The 18,886-nt window shown below is 37.4% G+C and overlaps 12 protein-coding genes across 13 annotated transcripts; 8 read left to right on the top strand and 4 right to left on the bottom strand.

Moving 5' to 3' along the window:
- Positions 1-13: 13 nt before the first annotated feature.
- On the bottom strand, positions 14-2,004 carry Gasu_21730 (3-hydroxyisobutyryl-CoA hydrolase). Its single transcript, XM_005706963.1, has 2 exons — positions 1,371-2,004; positions 14-1,315 (listed from the first exon to the last, which is right to left on the bottom strand). Exons 1-2 carry the CDS (start codon positions 1,862-1,864, stop codon positions 625-627), a joined length of 1,185 nt encoding a protein of 394 aa, XP_005707020.1. The 5' UTR covers positions 1,865-2,004; the 3' UTR covers positions 14-624.
- A 40-nt stretch (positions 2,005-2,044) lies between these two features.
- Gasu_21720 (CCR4-NOT transcription complex subunit 4) lies at positions 2,045-4,599 on the top strand. Its single transcript, XM_005706962.1, has 5 exons — positions 2,045-2,352; positions 2,409-2,843; positions 2,933-3,476; positions 3,526-3,924; positions 3,978-4,599. Exons 1-5 carry the CDS (start codon positions 2,242-2,244, stop codon positions 4,574-4,576), a joined length of 2,088 nt encoding a protein of 695 aa, XP_005707019.1. The 5' UTR covers positions 2,045-2,241; the 3' UTR covers positions 4,577-4,599.
- Positions 4,600-4,613: 14 nt separating this feature from the next.
- Positions 4,614-6,204, bottom strand: Gasu_21710 (D-arabinono-1,4-lactone oxidase). The gene is made up of 2 exons (XM_005706961.1): positions 5,873-6,204; positions 4,614-5,812 (listed from the first exon to the last, which is right to left on the bottom strand). The coding sequence occupies exons 1-2, from the start codon at positions 6,180-6,182 to the stop codon at positions 4,635-4,637; spliced, it is 1,488 nt and encodes a 495-aa protein (XP_005707018.1). The 5' UTR covers positions 6,183-6,204; the 3' UTR covers positions 4,614-4,634.
- A 110-nt stretch (positions 6,205-6,314) lies between these two features.
- On the top strand, positions 6,315-7,919 carry Gasu_21700 (oligosaccharyltransferase complex subunit beta (Wbp1)). Its single transcript, XM_005706960.1, has 3 exons — positions 6,315-6,502; positions 6,558-6,778; positions 6,846-7,919. The coding sequence occupies exons 1-3, from the start codon at positions 6,361-6,363 to the stop codon at positions 7,794-7,796; spliced, it is 1,314 nt and encodes a 437-aa protein (XP_005707017.1). The 5' UTR covers positions 6,315-6,360; the 3' UTR covers positions 7,797-7,919.
- A 5-nt stretch (positions 7,920-7,924) lies between these two features.
- On the top strand, positions 7,925-9,041 carry Gasu_21690 (uncharacterized protein). The gene is made up of 2 exons (XM_005706959.1): positions 7,925-8,802; positions 8,855-9,041. The coding sequence occupies exons 1-2, from the start codon at positions 7,954-7,956 to the stop codon at positions 8,993-8,995; spliced, it is 990 nt and encodes a 329-aa protein (XP_005707016.1). The 5' UTR covers positions 7,925-7,953; the 3' UTR covers positions 8,996-9,041.
- Positions 9,042-9,054: 13 nt separating this feature from the next.
- Positions 9,055-10,446, top strand: Gasu_21680 (DNA polymerase sigma subunit). The gene has a single exon (XM_005706958.1). It carries the CDS (start codon positions 9,077-9,079, stop codon positions 10,328-10,330), a length of 1,254 nt encoding a protein of 417 aa, XP_005707015.1. The 5' UTR covers positions 9,055-9,076; the 3' UTR covers positions 10,331-10,446.
- A 98-nt stretch (positions 10,447-10,544) lies between these two features.
- On the top strand, positions 10,545-13,108 carry Gasu_21670 (acyl-CoA oxidase). 2 transcript variants are annotated; one of them, XM_005706956.1, is made up of 6 exons: positions 10,545-10,857; positions 10,916-11,621; positions 11,688-11,766; positions 11,818-12,082; positions 12,135-12,380; positions 12,442-13,108. In XM_005706956.1, exons 1-6 carry the CDS (start codon positions 10,567-10,569, stop codon positions 12,775-12,777), a joined length of 1,923 nt encoding a protein of 640 aa, XP_005707013.1. In that variant the 5' UTR covers positions 10,545-10,566; the 3' UTR covers positions 12,778-13,108. The 2 variants fall into 2 exon arrangements, with proteins under 2 accessions (XP_005707013.1, XP_005707014.1); XM_005706957.1 differs by having other exon boundaries at positions 12,442-12,899.
- Gasu_21660 (sugar-phosphate:phosphate translocator, DMT family) lies at positions 12,905-14,260 on the top strand. The gene is made up of 2 exons (XM_005706955.1): positions 12,905-13,067; positions 13,121-14,260. Exons 1-2 carry the CDS (start codon positions 12,949-12,951, stop codon positions 14,223-14,225), a joined length of 1,224 nt encoding a protein of 407 aa, XP_005707012.1. The 5' UTR covers positions 12,905-12,948; the 3' UTR covers positions 14,226-14,260.
- Positions 14,261-14,283: 23 nt separating this feature from the next.
- Gasu_21650 (sphingomyelin phosphodiesterase) lies at positions 14,284-16,054 on the bottom strand. The gene is made up of 2 exons (XM_005706954.1): positions 14,393-16,054; positions 14,284-14,348 (listed from the first exon to the last, which is right to left on the bottom strand). Exons 1-2 carry the CDS (start codon positions 16,024-16,026, stop codon positions 14,321-14,323), a joined length of 1,662 nt encoding a protein of 553 aa, XP_005707011.1. The 5' UTR covers positions 16,027-16,054; the 3' UTR covers positions 14,284-14,320.
- A 50-nt stretch (positions 16,055-16,104) lies between these two features.
- On the top strand, positions 16,105-16,909 carry Gasu_21640 (heat shock protein binding / unfolded protein binding protein). The gene is made up of 2 exons (XM_005706953.1): positions 16,105-16,482; positions 16,534-16,909. Exons 1-2 carry the CDS (start codon positions 16,123-16,125, stop codon positions 16,804-16,806), a joined length of 633 nt encoding a protein of 210 aa, XP_005707010.1. The 5' UTR covers positions 16,105-16,122; the 3' UTR covers positions 16,807-16,909.
- A 19-nt stretch (positions 16,910-16,928) lies between these two features.
- Positions 16,929-17,714, bottom strand: Gasu_21630 (GINS complex subunit 1). The gene is made up of 4 exons (XM_005706952.1): positions 17,520-17,714; positions 17,293-17,459; positions 17,089-17,242; positions 16,929-17,048 (listed from the first exon to the last, which is right to left on the bottom strand). Exons 1-4 carry the CDS (start codon positions 17,586-17,588, stop codon positions 16,968-16,970), a joined length of 471 nt encoding a protein of 156 aa, XP_005707009.1. The 5' UTR covers positions 17,589-17,714; the 3' UTR covers positions 16,929-16,967.
- Positions 17,715-18,114: 400 nt separating this feature from the next.
- Positions 18,115-18,881, top strand: Gasu_21620 (peroxiredoxin Q/BCP). Its single transcript, XM_005706951.1, has 4 exons — positions 18,115-18,133; positions 18,187-18,356; positions 18,444-18,475; positions 18,534-18,881. Exons 1-4 carry the CDS (start codon positions 18,125-18,127, stop codon positions 18,815-18,817), a joined length of 495 nt encoding a protein of 164 aa, XP_005707008.1. The 5' UTR covers positions 18,115-18,124; the 3' UTR covers positions 18,818-18,881.
- The last annotated feature ends 5 nt before the right edge of the window (positions 18,882-18,886 follow it).

Raw genomic sequence — 18,886 nt, 5'->3', positions numbered from 1 at the left:
AAGCAGCTTAGCTTCACATATTGATGGAATCATAATAATAGGTTCCGATGACTTTTGTGAATATAGACTGTTTGACTTGTATCAACTGTATTATTGTAATAGGTTTCCACGAATCCATTTCATAGGTCTCCAAGATTACTTGATATTGAATATGAAAACAATGGAATTGCAACGTATCTATTTTTGCGAAAATAATCCAATCTCTTCCTATTTTGGAGTAGGACGATTTCTTTCCAAGTCATTGTTGGAAGCAGTGAATTGGACCCTTTGGGAAGAAGGACTCGATCAGGGCCTCGATCAGAGTATGACGAGGAAACTTTGGCACCACTTTCCTTTTATGGATAAAATAAGTTTGGCTTTGAGTCCAAAAGGATATGATGACTTGGCAGTTTTGGATGTCAAGTCTGAAGCGAGTGGTTTGGAAGATGCAACGAACATATGGTCTTTTGAAGATATGATAGAAAAGACACGCACTCAAAACAATCTTTCTTATTGTATGGAGCCTATCAAGGAACCCAATAAGTTCTTTCAACGCTTCTATTCATCTTTCAATAGTTCATTGGATCAAGCTTTGTTTCATTTAGTACTATCAGAAAAGAAATATGGTCCCTTTCATGAGGAACTCTAACCAATCCATTTCCTATCTTCGAGCTGTAAATCTGGAATTTCTTTACCCAAAGGCTTAAAGTATTCTTCTACAGTGGCTCGAGTCACTTGCTCCAACTTATTTGGTTGCCATTTGGGGTTTCTATCCTTATCAACCAAAGTTGCTCGAATACCTTCATAAAAGTCGTGACCTTTCATAAAATGCATCGACATACGAAAATCTTTTTGTAAGGTCTGTTTCAATGTCATTTGTGAAGCTTGTTCGATGGACTCTAAAGTCACTTTAAGAGAAGTTGGCGAAGCTTTCAAAATGAGTTGCAAAGCTTCCTCTGCAAACTGGTTTTGTGTTTCCGTTGCTTCTTTCTTCAAAGCCTGAATGACTTCTTCCACTCTTTTCCAAGCAAAACAACGGTTGATGACTGGCCATTGTTTTACAAATTCGCTGGTTTCTTCGCCATCCATCGGCTGTCCTTCAAAATCTCCAATAATACTGTTTACTGCATGTAAAGAAGAAGTATCGCTCTCCTCCAAACAACGAAGCATATCCGATAAACGATGTGAAGGAACATAATGAGTTGCAATTCCTGCATGATAAACATCTCGACCAGTTACTCGAGCTCCAGTTAGAGCTAAATACATGCCAATATGATTAGGAAGTTTTGCTAGAAAATAAGAAACTCCGACATCCGGATGCAGTCCTATACCACATCTCAAGTTCTTCTCAGATCACTTTATTCCATTTCTATCCAATATGAACTACTTACTCTGGCATAGCAAATATGGTTCGCTCAGTTGCTATTCGAATAGGTCCGTGAATAGATATTCCTGCACCACCTCCCATACATATCCCATCCCATATAGCTACCGAAGTGATACCTCGTAAAGTTCCTAAAATATAGTCCGCACTATATTCTTCGCGGAAAAACTTCTCTTGACTTTTCCTATCTCCTCTTGCGTCATAAAGTCCTCTTACATCACCTCCCGCACAAAAGGCCTTTCCTCCTGCTCCTTTCAATAGAATGGTGTTGACCAAACCAGACTGTTCATATCTCCTCACTCTCTCTCTCAAACGAGTACAAAGACTAGTAGAAAGAGCATTCAAGGCTTTAGGTCGATGAAGCAAAAGTGTTTTTACACCTCCAGTTGAACCAAACTCTAATAATTCTGCTTGTTCTTGAGGTATGGAAGGATCTGGTAGTCCTTGTTCGTTGATAGGAATTCCACCAGATGTATATTCCAATGAAACACTACTAGTCATATTCCTCAAAACTATTTTTGGTCTATTCAAATAAACAAAATGACGAAAATACGATGGCTTCCACAACGACGTCTCACTCAGAAAACCAAGTCCCATGGAAAGGAGAAAATGGAAAGGAATCTTGTTTGGATAACTTTCATATAGGCACAACTATTTCAAATGTTTATATAACAATGAAACTATTTTTATTTGCTCAAAAAATACTTATAGAAAATATTTGTCTATTCCCTATTCACTCATGTTTGACTATTTACCAAAGAAGGACAGCACCATTTGAGAAGAAGCTTTTGTGCATTGCCATTGGGAGCAAAAGGAGGTTGTCGATATTTTTGGCGCTTGGTTTGTGTATAAACTTGTTGTAATAATTGCTGTGAAAGATGACGCAAGTAATGGAAAAAGAATGGTGCAACTCTGTCAACTGTCCACTTTGTTTGGAAGAGTTGGACCTGACTGATCTTTCCTTGAAACCTTGTCTATGTGGTTATCAGGTTGGGTTGTTATTTGTTGCTTTCTTTCTTTCTTATTGTGACTCCTTTTACAAAAGGTTTGTCTATATTGTCTTCACTACATTCGAGAACAACAAGATGACAAGTGCCCTGCTTGTCGAACGCCATATACTGAAGAAAACTTTTCAATTACCAAGTTGGACCCAGAAGTTGTCTCTCAGTTTTCTCGTAGAGGGTTGAATAAGAAGAAGGAACGTTTAAATATTCCAGAAACAGATTCTTATTCCCCCAAAACTCGTACTACACCCTGTTCACAGCATCGCTTACGCAACAACGTCAACTGGAAGAGGTTAAGAATTATCCAGAAAAACCTCATTTGTGTGAAAGGTCTAGTCTCTTCTATTTGTAGAGCAGATGTATTAAGAAGGGAAGAATTATTTGGACGCTTTGGTAAGTTGTTGCGTGTTCTAGTGGACAGAGGTCGTTGGACAAGTGGTGGTTTTCGAGAGTCGATTGGAACCTCGGATATAGTAGTAATAATAATAATAATGATGATGATGATGATAATACAAATAGGGTGGTGGTTTATCTACTTTATGAAACGGAAACTGCTGCAACTAAGGCTATAAAGGCAATGAACAATGAAGTTATTTATGATACGAAAATTCGAGTGAGTTTGGCAACGACCAAATATTGCAATGCCTTTTTGGAGTCTGGACAACCGCAGTGGTGTGATAATCCGTATTGTTTATATCGACATGAAAGTGCAAATTCTGAAGATGTAGTAACAGCTGATTCCTTACAATCACTTGGTTTAGCTCCACCACCACCACATTATCTATTTTCTATGAAAAAGTTTCGTTCTCATTCCATTCCACCTGGTTATTATCTTCCAAACCATCGTAAACAACATAATTATGAAGATTCTCAACATAGTTTTTTGGAAAGAAACAAAAAGCTTGGAATGAGCACTCATTCACCTGCTTCTAGTGGATGGAGTCGTTCCCTTGACTCGGACGAACAACTTTCTTTGGATGATAACTCGATTGGTAATGAAGATGAATGTTTTAGTGAGAAGAAGAAAATGAAGAACTTATTGTATACAGAAGAAAATGGTAGCCTTGAAAAGAGAGCAACTGGTAATACTTTAGAATATCTTTCCAATGGTGAGTGAATGAAACAATAGGCATTCAACTTTTTCTAATGATTCACTAGGCAACTACGAGAAGCCTCATTCAATATTATCAGATACTGGAGAGCTTCCAACATTGGATATGTCTGGATTGTTATTAGAAAGTGTCGCTGGTATGAATTCACCTGGTTTGGATATGTACCATTTCAAGAATAGAATGTCTTCACGTTTTGATTTTCATTCCTACAATGAAAGCCATGATAGTGATGACTCATTATCTCCAAGTGACTCGGACAAAAGTAGAACAAATCCAACTACAGAGTGGTTAAGTGACTCGAAAGCTTTTCATGAGCCGCCCACATTATTGGAAAATGATGAATGGATTACTCCTGAGAAGAGATTGGAAATGATGTTTGGTAATGATGTCGTTAATCACTTTGTTTCATTGGATGCTCTTCCTTCTTTGAATGACTTGTTGACCCGTAAGTTTGAATGTGATAGCTATGTCATTGTGTCAACCTTTTATGTGCATTAGGCTTGCAATCTTCCAAAACAAAGGAGGAAAGCACCAAGGAGCTTGTTGTTGACAAGGAGCAAAGGCATTTCAATATATCGGAAAATGACTCTAATTTAGACAAAACAAACAAAGAGAACTCTTCTATTGTCGATGCTATGAAAGAAGAAAACGACAGACATGAGACAGAAACTAGAATAGTGACAACAAATGATGAGACCGAACCAAACAAGTCCAAAAGTTCTAAAAAGAGCCAACGAAAGAAAAGGAAACAGAAGAAAGCCAAGTCAGATAGCAAAGACTCATCAGCTGCTTCGAATGAAGCAAATCATGATTCTCCTCAAGTCGCATTGGATCATCTGCAGTCGAATGACAAAACGATCTCATCGGTTGAATATCCACCGAATGTTATCATTGACCCTTTGAGTCACCCTCATTATCCATCAGAAGAAGCTTCCAAGGATTCCTCGGATAGTCGAAATAGGAAAGAGTCTATAAGAATGAATCCAACTAGCCAAACCTTAGAAATGGAGTTGCAACTTATGAAAGAAAAGGAATTGCAATTGCAGAAACGTTTAGAAGAGTTGCAAACCAAACTTGAAAAATTATTACTTTTGTAGTTTTAAGAATCAATTTTTTTACTGTTCAGGAATATACTTGAAATGGCTATCTGTCTTGTCATCCATCCAAAACTCTATCGATATACTGGTTACTAAAGATGTGTTCAGGATCCAACCTTTCACGAATTTGCTTGAATTCTAAGAAACGTGGATACATTTTAGAAAATTGACTGGAGTTACAGCCATGTGGCTTAGCCCAATGTGGCCTTCCATCCAAGCTTTGCATAATTTGTTCAAATTGTTCAAAATAATATTTAAAAGGCACATCTTTTGAATAAGGTCGATACATAATGATTCCTATCCAACATGACTCTCTTCCATAAGATGGACTCAACCAAATATCATCAGCACTAGTAAAACGCACTTCAATAGGGAAATGAACATATAATCCTGAAGTTTCAATGAGATTTCGCAGTCTTTTCATAGCTTCCACAGTATGTCTTCGAGGAATAGCCCATTCATCCACATACTGTCGAAATAAACAATCAAAATTGAACACTTTGTCACTTTGATCTACTTTCTCCTTTTTCTCATCAAATAACAAGCGAAAATACAATCTATTGATAATAGGAATTAAAGAAGGAGCAAAGGTAGCTAAATATAACATGGCTTCTAAGGAATGATAGCCTAACAATCGTTCTTTGAACCAAGCAGATATAAATGAAGGCTGAGGAGTTTTAGGCCTTTCTGTTCGATTAGCTGTCCATACCACACACTTATCTGTATGTGGAAACCACCAAAAGCGCCAATGTTCTGCACTCCTTAACCAATCATCCATATTGTCCAACACTTTATCCAAAGATAGCGGTTCTTGAATAGCATACAAACGAAATGCTTTCTCACATTGGATCTTTACTTTGACAATAATTCCCAAACAGCCTAATCCACATACAGCTGCCTTGAAGATATCAGGTTGTTCTGTTTCGGAACATAGCAATCTTTCTCCAGTTGCAGTAAATAATTCAAGTTGAACAATATTGGCACCAAGTATCGCAAAGTTAATACCTGTTCCATGTGTCCCTGTAGAAATAGCACCAGCGATAGTTTGTTCGCTTATGGAGCCTAAACTTGACAGTCCTAATTGATGTTTGGCAAGTTCCTGGTTCAGTTGCTTGATAGTTGTTCCGCCTTGTGCAATGACGGTCTTCTGTTCCTTATCGATATTTTCGATTCTATTCATCTTTCGTAGACTGAGTATGCAGTCTTCCGTCATAGCTATATTATTAGGGGAATGTCCTAAATAGCTGATGGTTCAATATGCTCCTAAAATATTGGATTATGATAAGGTTTGTTTACCTGTTCCAAATACTCTCAGTTTCCAGTTATTTTTGCGACAATGTTCGATGACTCTTCCAACATCTTCAACAGTTTCCGGTTCAAAATATTGTTTTGGTTTGCAGGACTCTATATGAGCCCAATTTTGTATGGTCATATTTTCTTGTCCTTTTAAACTCACAGGGAGTATCTGAGGAACAGGACAAGGTTCTGTCTCAACACACAAGTCAGTTGCATAGTCCAATTGTGATTCCATAAGAATATCATCTTGAATACTTTCCTTGAGTGGCAGACTATTCAGAGCTTGTAGCAACCACAACGAACGAGACATGAAATTCCAATGGTTTATCATTTTCCATGACTTGCTGAATTCATAGTTGAAAGAAAACTCTTCGATATAACCAATCATATATAAAAACTTTTCATACTCAATTATTTGTGTCTTGTTGAAAACATGATGAAGCATTTCATTAGAATAATTATTGACAATGACTATTCAACCATTGATGATGCGTTGGCTTACGCTGACACTTGTATTACTTTGTTGTATTGCAGTTGATAGCATTTCTTTCATCGATCCAAAAGTTTTAGTGTTAGTGGACGACAAACAACTATATCAAAGTCACTCCTTTTTGTTTTCTACGTTGGAAGGTTAGTTTATGGGATGTCTTGTGTACTTGTGACTGAAGTGTTTTGTTTTGAATAGAAAAGGGTTATCAACTGACTGTGAAAACAGCCCAAGATCTCAATTGGTCTTTAACTTCAGAAGATGGAGAATACCGCTTTTCTCATCTATTCCTTTTGTGTCCCAAGACTTTTGGTATTATGACGACAGGCCTTGAACGAGCAGATATATTGGATTTTGTGGAAGCTGGAGGAAACGTCATATTCTTTGCAAACACGGGTTATGAAGAGCCTACTTCCAAAGTAAGATTATTTTGTTTTATTACTTTTGTGGATTGGAATGCTTATTTGAATGGATGAATATGGGTAGTTATTTGAAAGTTTTGGTTGTGAGTTGGATGAACCTCAATCACTTGTATTGGATCATATTTACTATTCTAGTGATTGGGATTCTCACTTTGGTGGAAAACATTCTGCTGTATTGGCTACTGGAATTACCAATTCTTCTGTAGTTTACGTGGACTCTGAAAACAAACCGATTGTATATCATGGAATTGGTATGGGAATATTTCCAAAGAGAGAACTAATATTTCCCATCTTATGGGGTTCATCTTCTTCCTATTCCTATTTTCCAAATACTCGAATTACTGATTTGCCTATAGTTAGTGGTGAAGAAACGGTCATGATGGCTGCGTTGCAGTCAAGAAATGGAGCTCGTGTCTTATTATCTGGCTCAACAGATATTTGTGCCAATTCTTTACAAACAACATTTTTAGGAAATAAGCACTTTTGTTCTCAAATAGTTAGTTGGACTTTAGGTGAACGAGGAATGCTACGTACACAAAACTGGAGACATCACAAAGTTGGACAATTGCTTACAAATCATTCATCCTATCATATGTATCGAGTTGAGGATGAAATAGAATTTTTAGTGGATATTGAAGAATGGAATGGTATAGAACATCGTTGGAAACCATTTCTAGGAAACGATGTGCAATTGGAGTTTATCATGTTGGATCCTTATATTCGAAAGACTTTGACTTGTGTGGATACAACAAAAGGCTCATATTATACCCGCTTTAGAATACCGGATAGAATAGGAGTTTACAAATTTTCTATTGAATATTATCGTCGAGGATATTCACCTATTCAAGTATCTCAAGTTGTCTCGGTAAGACCTTTTCGACATGATGAATATGAAAGATTTATATTACAAGCATACCCTTATTATGCTGCAGCTTTTAGTATGTTGTTTGGTGTGATTATTTTTGGTTTTGTATTTCTACACGGAAAAGGAATGTTATCTATAAAGCATAAATAAAATATTTTTCAACTTGGAATATCCAATGGCTTTATGGGCCATGGGAAGATTCTTATGGAATAAGCCAACAACCCACCGAGTATTCTTAAAGTTATGGAAATCCACGAATGTAGTTGCAGAAAACCAAAATAGAGTAGTACAGCGTTTGTTAGTTGTTATGGGTAGGGAATGGAAGCGTCCAATGGCAAGTATAGGAGATATTGTTTCGTCGACGCAGCTCTGTAATTCACTAGGCTCAAAGTTATCGAAGCTGGTTGGAAGGAATACCCATTACCTTTGTCAAGAATCATTTTTGTATAGAAATAATCTAATATGGGTATCTTTATTTGATTCTTTTGGCATTGGAAATAGGGAATTAACCAGTGAAGAGGTTGTATTCAATCACTGCAGTAGGCAGACTCCAGCAAATAATAATAATAATAATAATAATCGTCCTTTTGTCAGTTCCAATAGCTGCAAAGATGAATACAACCATGGATATTCACGTTTGAAGCTTTCCTGGAAGCAATTGTTTTGGAAGTGGTTCTCTTGGAAGAAAGTCTGGAGAACCAAGTCCAGTGGGAGTGTTCAAAGCCTATTATTAACGAGTTCAATTGGTTTGGCTGCGATGATTGCTTCCGATGTGGAACCCAAAAGGACAGATACGGGTGAAAAAGTATCCTATGGACCTCATAGCAGTGCTTTATTGAATGCAGCTGCTAGACACGGAGCAGGTTCAGCTCCTCCTCATGAAACAGGGATTGGTCTTATACCTGGTCGTATATTGAAACTGGTGGGTTGGAGTTTGGCTCAATTGGTTGGAATTGGTCTGATTTGGTTGATGGTTCATCATCCATCTTCTACTGGAATCGTTGCTTTGATTGGATTGTTACTATTTGCTACTAACCCCAGTGAAGCCAGCTTCCTTCAATGGATAAAGACTCAAGCACCTATTCTGGCCAGACATAAGGAAGCTAAAATAGATAAACTTCGAGTACGAATTGCACCTTATTTATTCAATTTGCAAGTAAGTATATTTTCTCATCGTTAGATTGGCCTTTGTGATAGGAGAATATAAGGATTGGACCATATGGAATGTCGGTATTTGTACGGTGATTCATGTTCGAGACTTTGCTGATTATGTTTACATTTATGTTGGGATTCTTGGACGTTGGATATTGTTAGGTTGGTGGAAAGACCCAGAGTTTGTGTTTGAATAAATTGGTTTGACAATACAGACAACAAAATATATAATACCTTTTAGAATATTGAGACAAAGGCAACTGAACTGTATTGGAAACATGGACGCTTGGTTAGTTGGGGAAGAAACCCAACCAACCTTGGGAGCCCAAACCATTCGAACCATTCTAAGTCAGTATAGAAAGAAAGAAACCAAAGAAATGGTACATAAGCACTTGGATGACTTTATTCCATTGGACTCAAGAACGGACCATTCCTTATCGGAGACTCACTCCCAATGGGATGAATCAAACGAACTGGATAAAGATGACTCCTTTGTTTTTCCTTGTTGGATAGTTAACAAAGGAACAAAAGAACGGATCAAGAGAGCAGAACACCCGATAATAGCTCTCCATTATGAAATATTAGAATTGGAACGATTTGTTTCGGGTACCCGAGAGGAAACAAAACAACGAAAACAACTCATAGAAAGAGTTACTGAGATAATACGACAAATATGGCCAAATTCAAGTGTCCACGTTTTTGGTTCTTTTGCAACTAACCTTTATCTTCCTACTAGCGATATTGACTTGTGCATATTGAGTTCTCCAGAAAATGGAAGCAAACGAGAGTTGCATCTATTGGCAGATGTATTGAGACGTAAAACCAACAAAATGCGGCGAGTTATGGCTATTGATAAAGCTAGAGTTCCAATCATTAAAGTTACCGATAGAGAAACAGGTATACAATGTGATATCTCTTTTGGAAGAACAAACGGAATAGAAAATGTCCGACATATTCAAAAGTATTTAAAGAGATATCCATCTTTGCGTCCTCTTATGATGGTTATCAAATGTTTTCTTCATCAACGAGCTTTGAATGAAGTTCATGAAGGAGGAATTGGTTCATATTTATTACTACTCTCCATTATATCTCATTTGCAAATGATTCCTGTGAATTTTCCTGATATGAGAAAGGAAGGATTTATTTCCAATCTCGGTTCTTTGCTTTTATCATATTTTCAACTTTATGGAAGACTTTTCAATTATATGAAAACGGGTATTTCAGTGAAGAATGGCGGTTATTATTACGAAAAGGTGGAGCGATTTCCTTTTGAGATAAATCGTCCCAACTTGCTTTCATTAGAAGATCCTCGAGATGAAGAAAATGAGTTGGGAAGGAATAGTTTTGCAGTTTCAAGAGTACGCACAGCATTTTCTCAAGGTTATGAATGTCTCTTTAGATGGGATAAAAGTATGAAATGTACTCCTTTGAGTCTTATTCTTCAACAGGATGAGTTTTTAGTAACTAGAAGGAAGATGACCGACTTGAATGGAGAACACTCAAAGGTCTCCCGAAAGAGACAACGTAGTTGAAGTACTGTTGCTTTGTTATATAGAGTTCAAATAACCTTTAAGAGTTGTATTCATTGTAGTATAATCAAACACATCATAATAAATAAAGAAGACGAAATATATACTCATCGATGTCTAATGGACAAGTCAAACGGTGGCTTGAAGAAATGATTTTGTCGCTTTGAAATGCAGAAACAAAATCCATCTGAGGAAGAGTTGTGAACGTGCATCAGGAAAACTTGGTTTGTTCTTTTGGAATGAAGTGTGAGAATAGTGGAGTTGAAATTGTTCCTTGTATGGAATATATTCCACCTGAACGAGCTTCTCCTAGTCCAACCTTTGAACCTAAGAAACTTTATCCTCTCTTTGTGGACCATGACTGGGACCTGAGAGAAAGATTGTTTGAAGTTTTCAAAGAGCCATTGTTTCAATTTCGCTATGGGATAACTATGGAAGAAGAACGTAATTTGTTGAGGAGACGTTGGTCTCGATTGAATGAGTTGGGATTGTTGAAAGGAACTCTTACTTCTGGACAACCCAAGGATAGAGCAAGTTTTGCATAGATAGACAAGAGTCCATCATATTGACAGTTTTTTTATCATTTAGGCCCGATTTGACGCCTTTTTTGAATGTGTAGAAATGTATGACCATTCGTTGAGTGTTGCAATGACTGTGCACTATGGCCTATTTGGCTCTACCATTGCTTTTTTAGGAACAGACGAGCAAAAGCAGAAATGGCTTCCAAAGGTAGAAGATTGTTCTATGCACGGCTGTTTTGCGTTGACAGAGTTGGGTCATGGTTCCAACGTAAGAGGTATTGAGACTCAAGCAACTTATGACAAGTCCACACAAGAGTTTATCATTCATACTCCTTGTGAAACTGCACAAAAGTATTGGATAGGAGGAGCTTCAACCAATGCTCGTTGGGCAACAGTGTTTGCGCAACTATCCTTGAATGGAACTTACTATGGCATTCATCCATTTGTAGTTCGAATTCGTGAAGATGATGGAAGAATAGTAAATGGAGTCACTTTAGCTGACTGTGGTCATAAGATGGGTTTAAATGGAGTGGACAATGGACGTATATGGTTTGACCAGGTTCGCATACCTCGAGAACATATGTTGGCGAGATTCAATCAAGTCTCTTCCAATGGCAGTTATTCTTCAGTATATAAGACTGCAGACGAAAGGTTTGCTGCACAGTTGGGTGCCTTGACTGGAGGTCGTGTTAGTATTTCTCGTTCGGCTATGAATCAGTCGATGGTTGGTTTGACTATTGCTATAAGATATGGCCTTTCTCGAAGAGCTTTTGGTAAGAATAATGGCTCGTGATAGATAACATATCAGTTGATGACAAGGACTTGATAATTACTGATAGGTCCAACAGAGGGAGTGGAAATACCGATCATGAACTATCAAAGTCATCAGATAAGGCTAATGCCACCCTTGGCTGCTACGTAAGTTTTGTGTTGAAGAATGTTGAAAAATGATGCTCAAGTTGAAAATAGCTGTATTATGACTCTATGTGCCAATCATTTAAAATCGCGTTATCGTAATCGGGCAAACGAAAATCTAAAGGAATTGCATATTTGGAGTTCAGGTTTTAAGTCTTTGATGACGTGGCAAATGAGAGATACTTTACAAGAATGTAGAGAAGCTTGTGGAGGTCAAGGATATAAAAGTGAAAATCGAATTGGTGTTTTGAAGAGTTCCTTTGATGTCTTATTAACTTATGAAGGCGATAATTTGGTATTATTGCAACAAGTTAGCCGAGTAAGGTTTAGTTCCCATTCCTATTGACATTTATAGTAACTGCAATGTGTAGAGTGTATTGAATGATTTTCTTAAACAGATGAAAGCTGGAAAATTTGTTGGACCGTTATCGTATATGAATGATCAAAGTTTCTTAACTGGACGGCTTCCAGAAGACATTCGTTCCATTACATTTTCTCGACTCATTTTGCAGCGACTGGAATCTAAGCTTGTTGCTAGTTTGGCCAAGGAAGTAGCGAAACGTAGCAAACAAGGCAAGTCTTCCTTCGAAGTTTGGAATGAATGTTTAGACTTGGCCGTAAGTATTTATAAAGTGGATTGTTTGGAGATAAAGAATGAATATTTTGGGTTTATTGTAGGCGGAAGTTGGTAGAGCACATACCGAATTGCTGATTGCAGAACTTTCTGAAAAGTTGATTGAGCAAGCGAGTCAAACCGACCTCTCTACAAGAAATATTTTGAAACAATGTCAGACTCTATTTCTTCTACACCTGATTGATAAGCAATCTTGTTTCTTACGCTACAACTGTTTATCTCCAGAAGATGCTCAGAGACTACATCGAGTTGTCGTTGAACTTTGTATGCAACTTCGAGAACAAGCGTTGCCTTTAGTGGACTCTTTTGGAATACCACCTCATTTGTTAGCTCCCATTGCATTCGATTGGATAGAGCATAACAGTCGCAGTAAACTATGATATGTGTTTAAAGAGAAGGATTCTGTGAATATGACTATCTCTTTTGACTGTTAAGATGTGCTTTGAATCCGTTTTGCCTCGCATAATAAAACAAGAATCTCATTGAGCTCTTTCCAATCTCCCTTTTCAATGTTGATTAGATGATTGGCTTTTTTGTGTGAAACCTCAGAAATGGATATGGACTTTCGAAAAACTTTAAAGCATTCATTGAATCATTTTGTGTTTATTTCTAGTCACAGCATATGGAAATCGACAAATGAGTGTGTATTCAAAGACAAATATGCCTTACGGTAAATAGAATATTGATTAGAATATAGAACTTGTTCATCTAAATATGAGATAGTCGTTGGAGTTGTCCGATGCGAAAGTTTGATTGGATAACCAGACAATACTTGGTAGCCAAAGCTCGTCGTCTTCCACAGTTTTATTGTTTAGCCAACACTTCCTTGGATGAACCTTCTAAAGAATCCATCAAAGTGACGGAAGCTTCACAGCCCTCTCAAAATACTGCCAGTTGGAAACGTCAGTTGAAAGTTGCTTCCTATTTCTTCTTATGGTATGCTTTTAATATCGTTTATAACATTTCCAATAAGAAATTGTTGAATGCCTATCCTTTTCCTTGGACAGTTGCTTGGGTGCAATTGGCAGTGGGTGTATTTTATGTTGTTCCGTTATGGTTGCTTCATCTAAGAAAGGCACCACATATTCCTTTGGAAGATATCAAAAGACTATTACCAGTCGCAGCAGCACATACAATTGGCCATATATCGACAGTCGTTTCTTTAGGTGCCGTTGCAATATCTTTTACTCACGTAGTAAAAGCACTTGAACCCTTTGTCAACGTTTTGGCTTCAGCTGTTATCTTACGTTCAGTGTTTCCTATTCCTGTTTATCTTTCTCTTTTACCGGTCGTTGGAGGTGTCATAATCGCTTCTGTTACTGAACTTTCCTTTACTTGGACAGGTTTCATGGCTGCTATGCTTTCCAATTTTGCATTTACTAGTCGTAACATATTTTCCAAAATTTCTATGAATGACCAAACCTCCTATAAACATATGAGTCCGGCAAATCTATTCGCAGTATTAACAATTTTATCGACATTCATATTGTTACCAGTAGCTCTTATATTGGAAGGTCCCAAACTGTATCAAGGTTGGATATTGGCTACTAGTGGGAAAACAACTAGTATGCAATTGATAACTGGGTTATTGACTTCCGGACTGTTCTTCTATTTGTATAATGAAGTGGCTTTCTATGCTTTGGATTCCGTTCATCCGATAACTCATTCGGTAGGAAATACAATGAAACGTGTGGTTATTATAATCACTTCATTATTGGTGTTCAAGAATCCTATCACTCCTGCCAATGCAATTGGTTCAGCTATTGCAATTAGCGGCGTTCTACTTTATTCATTAACCAAATATTATTACAGTCAAAAAATAAAGTAGACTCTGGGTTCATTCATAAAGATTGAATATATTCCAAGGAAGAAGAGACGCCGTAATGATCAGAAAGTTGAACAAATGCAAGTTGTCTACTATTTTCAATATCTGGTCTGTTCACATCCAGTTCTTGACTCTGAGTGGTTTCTATAGAAGATTCCTTGTTTCTATACAATTCGGAAACAAAGAAAGTCTCCACTTTCGAACTACTCTTATTAGAAATATCCAATCCACTGTTTCGTGGATCGAATAAAATATAATCCAATCTCTTACGACAACCCCGATCCCCTTTGGAAGCCAACTGAAGTTCCCAAGTACGCAATAATTGACCATATTCATCTACATCTGCATCACCAACGGTCACTGGATGCATACCTTGATAACTATCTCTAATGACATCTTTCCATCTTAAGGAAGGTATTTTTGAATATCCAGATGATGAAGAAGAAGCGGAGAGCAACTGCATCATCTTAAAATATTCTTTACTATCTCTTCCATCGACAACACTCATTCGTCCATTCACATTCAAGTCTCCACAGAACACGACCAACTCTTTCCTTTCGGAATTCAATTTGGAGTAAATAAACTCTCGTGCTTGTTCCAATTGAGTCAATTTGATATTCATCATTTCTTCCAAAGGTTCATCTCCAGCTTGTAAATGTGTAGAAAATAAATGAAGATAACGAGGTTCTACAAAGGGCAACTCTATTTTGGCATATAAGACTCCTTTGGCTACGATGCAGTCGATGGTAGAATAACTGGAACGCTTAAAGAATATGGAGTCTGTAGCCACGATTGGAAATTTGCTTAAAATGGTTACTCCTCCATCTACAACTTTGGGTAACCATGAAAATAGATTGCGTTTTAAATGTGCTTCATAATAGAAACCAAATATTCGTGCTGCTTTTGTAAGAGCTTGCCATCGATCACTTCCCAAAGTAAACAACTCTTGTAAACAAATAATATCATAACGCATCATGTGCGAGAGAAAACGAACAAGTCTTTCGTCCTTGTAATCATTTCCGTTACTGGTGACTCCAGGAGGCCTAATAAAAATATTATATGATAATATACGAAACTTGTAACTTTCCAAAAACTTGGATAGGAAATAGTCTTGAGGATCTACAAATGTATTGTTCGACTTGGAACTGCTGCTATGCATCCACCGGTTGTAAGCTTGTTTGGCAGTATTTTCATACCATTCTTGACGATCAAAAGGAAAAATATAAATGATCACAAGATAAATGAGAAATATAGCCATAGTCATACGAATAGTTTTGGATGAAGCTTTAGAGATGGATACATTGGCTGCACAACAACCGTGTAAACCAATAATAACTGCTGCAAATGATACTGGACCGAAAAACAAACAAGTCACAAAAACAAAAGAAACGGAATGAGCTGCAGCCATATAATTTCTTAGATATACTGCAAAGCTGGTCATAAACAGTACGAGAGAGCCGGATAACAACAAACAGCAAGTACGAAGTAAAGGTGAGGCAGTAAACTTTCTCGTAGGTACGGGAGGCTCACCAGTTACTGAACAAGTTCTATGTCTTTCCAAAGAGAGAATATCTCTTCTAGGAGAACGACTCGTCAATGTCCTTGGTTGCCTCCCGTGATGAAGCGACTTTTTGTCTTCGTCCAACAAGTCATTAGCTTCCAACACTTTATTCTTCGAGGAGTTTTTTGAGTTGACAATTAGTTTATTCGCTTCATCGTCGCCATCTCTTTGGGCGTTTTCCTCCAAGGAAGCTGCTCGTTTTCGTAAGCCTTGAGAATAACTTTCTTGAGGTCTAATAGGCATATTCAAGTTCTTAGGAGAAAGAATTGTTGTAAAATACTGGTTTCTTTCAAAACTCAAAGTTTTATAGGGACTCAGTTCCAGGTCATCAAAACTACGATGTCTCTTCATACACAAACCTGTCACTCGTCACTCAGTCAAAAGTCCATTTTCTTACTCATCCGATTTGGACTGATCACCGCACACAACACGATGCCTAAACTATTATTCATTGGTAGTTGCTGGAGTTGTCAGAAGCAAAGGTTACAGTTTCAAGGCAAGAGAATGCCTAGAATTTCTTGTAGAAATAGAAAAAGCCGAGTTGGATTGAAAGATATTGCTGTGTTTACCACTTTCTTGCAAATTTCCGATTCGACTGAAAACAGCAACAAGGAAAACAAAGATAGTGTCTCATCGAATGAAATGGATATTAATCCTGCTTCTGAACTCCATCCTAGTTGGAATATTTATGAGGAACCCGTAAGTAACTGTAACCGAGTTGCAACCATTCTTGTGTTCACCTTCAAGCAGGGAAACAAATGTCTTATTTGTTTAGGAAGAGGAAAAGTAAAATGTCTGTACTGTTTCGGAAGAGGAAATGTACGAATAGGTCCTGACGAAGAAGATAGCATTCTTTGCAATCAATGCAACGGGGAAAAGTACACCACTTGTGAACGTTGTGAAGGTACAGGAGTAAGGCCTAACGTCATTTACGACTTTGAAACGCATCAATGGGTACCTGGACCTAGCAACGCGGATGTTTTGAAAAGAATAAAAGAAAAATGGAATAAGAACCAAACATAGCAAGTCCTATTCCTATATTTCAATAAAGGGGTTTTGACTGGAACCCATGTGAGAATATGTATTAGGAAATAGGTAAAAGATAGCCTTGTTGAATCAGCAATTCAATATCTGCTCTTTTCAAGTAATGCAAAGTATCCTTTCTTAAGTGCACAGGGCCATTCTCAGTCATGATAGTTCCACAGTCCTTGATCACCTTCACTTCTAGAAATAGTGCTTGAGGTGGATATAAAGACTACGTAATACTTGAAAAATTGTATGTGATTCAAAAAAAGTCAAACTTACCGAAGAAACATCTATTTGCATGTTGTCACTATACGTGGCTACAAGTTGTTCATACTGTCCGAGCAACTCTCTTTCAGAGGCACTAGTATTTTCTTCCCATTGTTCCGGTAAAGAAAGATATCTACTCTCACGTAATCGATAGAATCTATCCAGTCTAAGAAAGCAATGCTTAGATTGCGCCATTTCACATTTGACACTTCTTACAAATATGCAAGAACGCAGCGCTTGTTGCGGAGAATAATACGGTGAAAGAAGATCGCTGTTCCTCCAATCTTTGGGTCAGTAAGGTCGTTGTTGACTCTTTCCAATAGTCGAACTAGACGAGTGTAAAGTTCGTTTATTTCTTCTGTGACTTGACGAACCAAATGTTCCTGTATAAATTAGGAAATGATTCTTTAAATATTTTTCCAAATTCGTATATTATAACCTACACTGTAAGGAGGCAAAGAAGAGCTCTTGTATAAATGATGAACAAGTGCGGTTGCGTGATCTCCGTACATAACTAACTTGAAATTGCTGAAGAATTCAATTATGGCGGGCGTCCATCGATGGAACGAGGACTCGAGAGCTTAAGACAAAATGACTCTCTTATCATCCTTACATAGAAAATAGAAAAGGGTTACGCACATCTCGTTTACAACATGGAAAAGCAATATATGGTATAGAAGAAAGAGAGAGAGAGAGAGAATATAGTTGATATTTGCTATACTCTCTTGTATTATCCAAGCTTTCGGCATAAAAGAAAATACAATTCAAATATGCTATCATCTTTCTATCTATCTATTGATTGATTTGATGGTGTTGCTCTCAATGGATACTTTTAACTTCTACCAAAGAGAGATTCATAGTTACTTCAAAACGCTATTTATAGCAATACAAAATTTGCATCTGCTGGAAAAACGTTGTCCCTCAATCAGATTTTCTTTCATGGACTCGGAAGCTATCTCGCCATGGATAGACACGTCATTATCACTACAATCATGTTGCTGTATGCCAGCTTCCACGCGGTGAAGAATTTTTGCAGCAGACATTTGATATGACTAAAGTAAGTCTCTAAAGTGGTATCAAAACAAAACATTCTAATACTTTGATTTGAAGTTGCAAGTAGGAGACAAAGCTCCAAACTTTCAGTTGAAGGACCAAGATGGCAACATGGTAGAGATTGGTGATTTCATAGAAAAGTGTTCGATGGTCCTTTTCTTCTATCCTAAGGTAGCCTTATTTGTATTAGATTGTTTCATGGTCACTGAAGATGCTTTTAGGATAAGGTAATATTTAGTTCATCTGAAACGAACTGCACACTCATAAGCTTAGATTTATTGTTGTACTCGACAAGCTTGTTTCTTTCGGGATAGTATGTCCTATTTTGATGAGCTTAATGCAAAAGGTAATGCTTTATCATGGCAGTTCTATAAATAAATATGTATATTGAATGGAATCAATAGTATTTGGTATCAGTTCGGATACTGTAGAGTGTCATAAATCTCTTGCCAAGGAGCATCAGCTGAGCTTTACTTTGCTGTCTGATCAAGGAGGAAAAGTACGAAAGCTTTACGGAGTGCCAAACACTATGTTCATTCTTCCAGGTAGATGCACCTATATCATCGACTCTAACGGCATTATTCGTCATATCTATTCAAGTCAAGTCAAATTTGCCAATCACGTAATGGAAGCAAAAAAGTCGTTGGAACTGATACAAATATCGTCCAAACAAATAGTGGAGGAATAGGAAGCTTCAATATTCTTGCATGCGTAACTTAGCAACAAGAAGAAATATAATTGGTAAAGTTTGGAGTTG

The sequence above is a fragment of the Galdieria sulphuraria genome (genome assembly GCF_000341285.1).
Source record: "Galdieria sulphuraria unplaced genomic scaffold scaf_15, whole genome shotgun sequence".
Taxonomy (NCBI): Eukaryota; Rhodophyta; class Bangiophyceae; order Galdieriales; family Galdieriaceae; genus Galdieria; species Galdieria sulphuraria.
This window is presented reverse-complemented; position numbering and strand designations above follow the sequence as displayed.

Coding starts and splice junctions, on each gene's coding strand:
- Gasu_21730 (XM_005706963.1), bottom strand. CDS start 1,864: ATGACTAGTAGTGTTTCATTGGAATATACATCTGGTGGAATTCCTATC. Junction 1,316..1,370: donor ACCATATTTGCTATGCCAGA/GTAAGTAGTTCA, acceptor GAAGAACTTGAG/ATGTGGTATAGGACTGCATC.
- Gasu_21720 (XM_005706962.1), top strand. CDS start 2,242: ATGACGCAAGTAATGGAAAAAGAATGGTGCAACTCTGTCAACTGTCCA. Junction 2,844..2,932: donor TTGGAACCTCGGATATAGTA/GTAATAATAATA, acceptor GCTGCAACTAAG/GCTATAAAGGCAATGAACAA. Junction 3,477..3,525: donor TTTAGAATATCTTTCCAATG/GTGAGTGAATGA, acceptor ATGATTCACTAG/GCAACTACGAGAAGCCTCAT.
- Gasu_21710 (XM_005706961.1), bottom strand. CDS start 6,182: ATGTCTCGTTCGTTGTGGTTGCTACAAGCTCTGAATAGTCTGCCACTC. Junction 5,813..5,872: donor ACTGAGAGTATTTGGAACAG/GTAAACAAACCT, acceptor TCAGCTATTTAG/GACATTCCCCTAATAATATA.
- Gasu_21700 (XM_005706960.1), top strand. CDS start 6,361: ATGCGTTGGCTTACGCTGACACTTGTATTACTTTGTTGTATTGCAGTT. Junction 6,503..6,557: donor TTTGTTTTCTACGTTGGAAG/GTTAGTTTATGG, acceptor TGTTTTGAATAG/AAAAGGGTTATCAACTGACT. Junction 6,779..6,845: donor ATGAAGAGCCTACTTCCAAA/GTAAGATTATTT, acceptor GAATATGGGTAG/TTATTTGAAAGTTTTGGTTG.
- Gasu_21690 (XM_005706959.1), top strand. CDS start 7,954: ATGGGTAGGGAATGGAAGCGTCCAATGGCAAGTATAGGAGATATTGTT. Junction 8,803..8,854: donor CTTATTTATTCAATTTGCAA/GTAAGTATATTT, acceptor GGAGAATATAAG/GATTGGACCATATGGAATGT.
- Gasu_21680 (XM_005706958.1), top strand. CDS start 9,077: ATGGACGCTTGGTTAGTTGGGGAAGAAACCCAACCAACCTTGGGAGCC.
- Gasu_21670 (XM_005706956.1), top strand. CDS start 10,567: ATGAAGTGTGAGAATAGTGGAGTTGAAATTGTTCCTTGTATGGAATAT. Junction 11,767..11,817: donor ATGCCACCCTTGGCTGCTAC/GTAAGTTTTGTG, acceptor AGTTGAAAATAG/CTGTATTATGACTCTATGTG. Junction 12,083..12,134: donor TATTGCAACAAGTTAGCCGA/GTAAGGTTTAGT, acceptor TGCAATGTGTAG/AGTGTATTGAATGATTTTCT.
- Gasu_21660 (XM_005706955.1), top strand. CDS start 12,949: ATGGATATGGACTTTCGAAAAACTTTAAAGCATTCATTGAATCATTTT. Junction 13,068..13,120: donor AAAGACAAATATGCCTTACG/GTAAATAGAATA, acceptor AATATGAGATAG/TCGTTGGAGTTGTCCGATGC.
- Gasu_21650 (XM_005706954.1), bottom strand. CDS start 16,026: ATGCCTATTAGACCTCAAGAAAGTTATTCTCAAGGCTTACGAAAACGA. Junction 14,349..14,392: donor ACTTTCTTTGTTTCCGAATT/GTATAGAAACAA, acceptor CTCAGAGTCAAG/AACTGGATGTGAACAGACCA.
- Gasu_21640 (XM_005706953.1), top strand. CDS start 16,123: ATGTCTCTTCATACACAAACCTGTCACTCGTCACTCAGTCAAAAGTCC. Junction 16,483..16,533: donor GGAATATTTATGAGGAACCC/GTAAGTAACTGT, acceptor ACCTTCAAGCAG/GGAAACAAATGTCTTATTTG.
- Gasu_21630 (XM_005706952.1), bottom strand. CDS start 17,588: ATGTACGGAGATCACGCAACCGCACTTGTTCATCATTTATACAAGAGC. Junction 17,460..17,519: donor CTTCTTTGCCTCCTTACAGT/GTAGGTTATAAT, acceptor TAATTTATACAG/GAACATTTGGTTCGTCAAGT. Junction 17,243..17,292: donor CGCTGCGTTCTTGCATATTT/GTAAGAAGTGTC, acceptor TTGCTTTCTTAG/ACTGGATAGATTCTATCGAT.
- Gasu_21620 (XM_005706951.1), top strand. Junction 18,357..18,443: donor GAAGATGCTTTTAGGATAAG/GTAATATTTAGT, acceptor CTTTCGGGATAG/TATGTCCTATTTTGATGAGC. Junction 18,476..18,533: donor TGATGAGCTTAATGCAAAAG/GTAATGCTTTAT, acceptor TGGAATCAATAG/TATTTGGTATCAGTTCGGAT.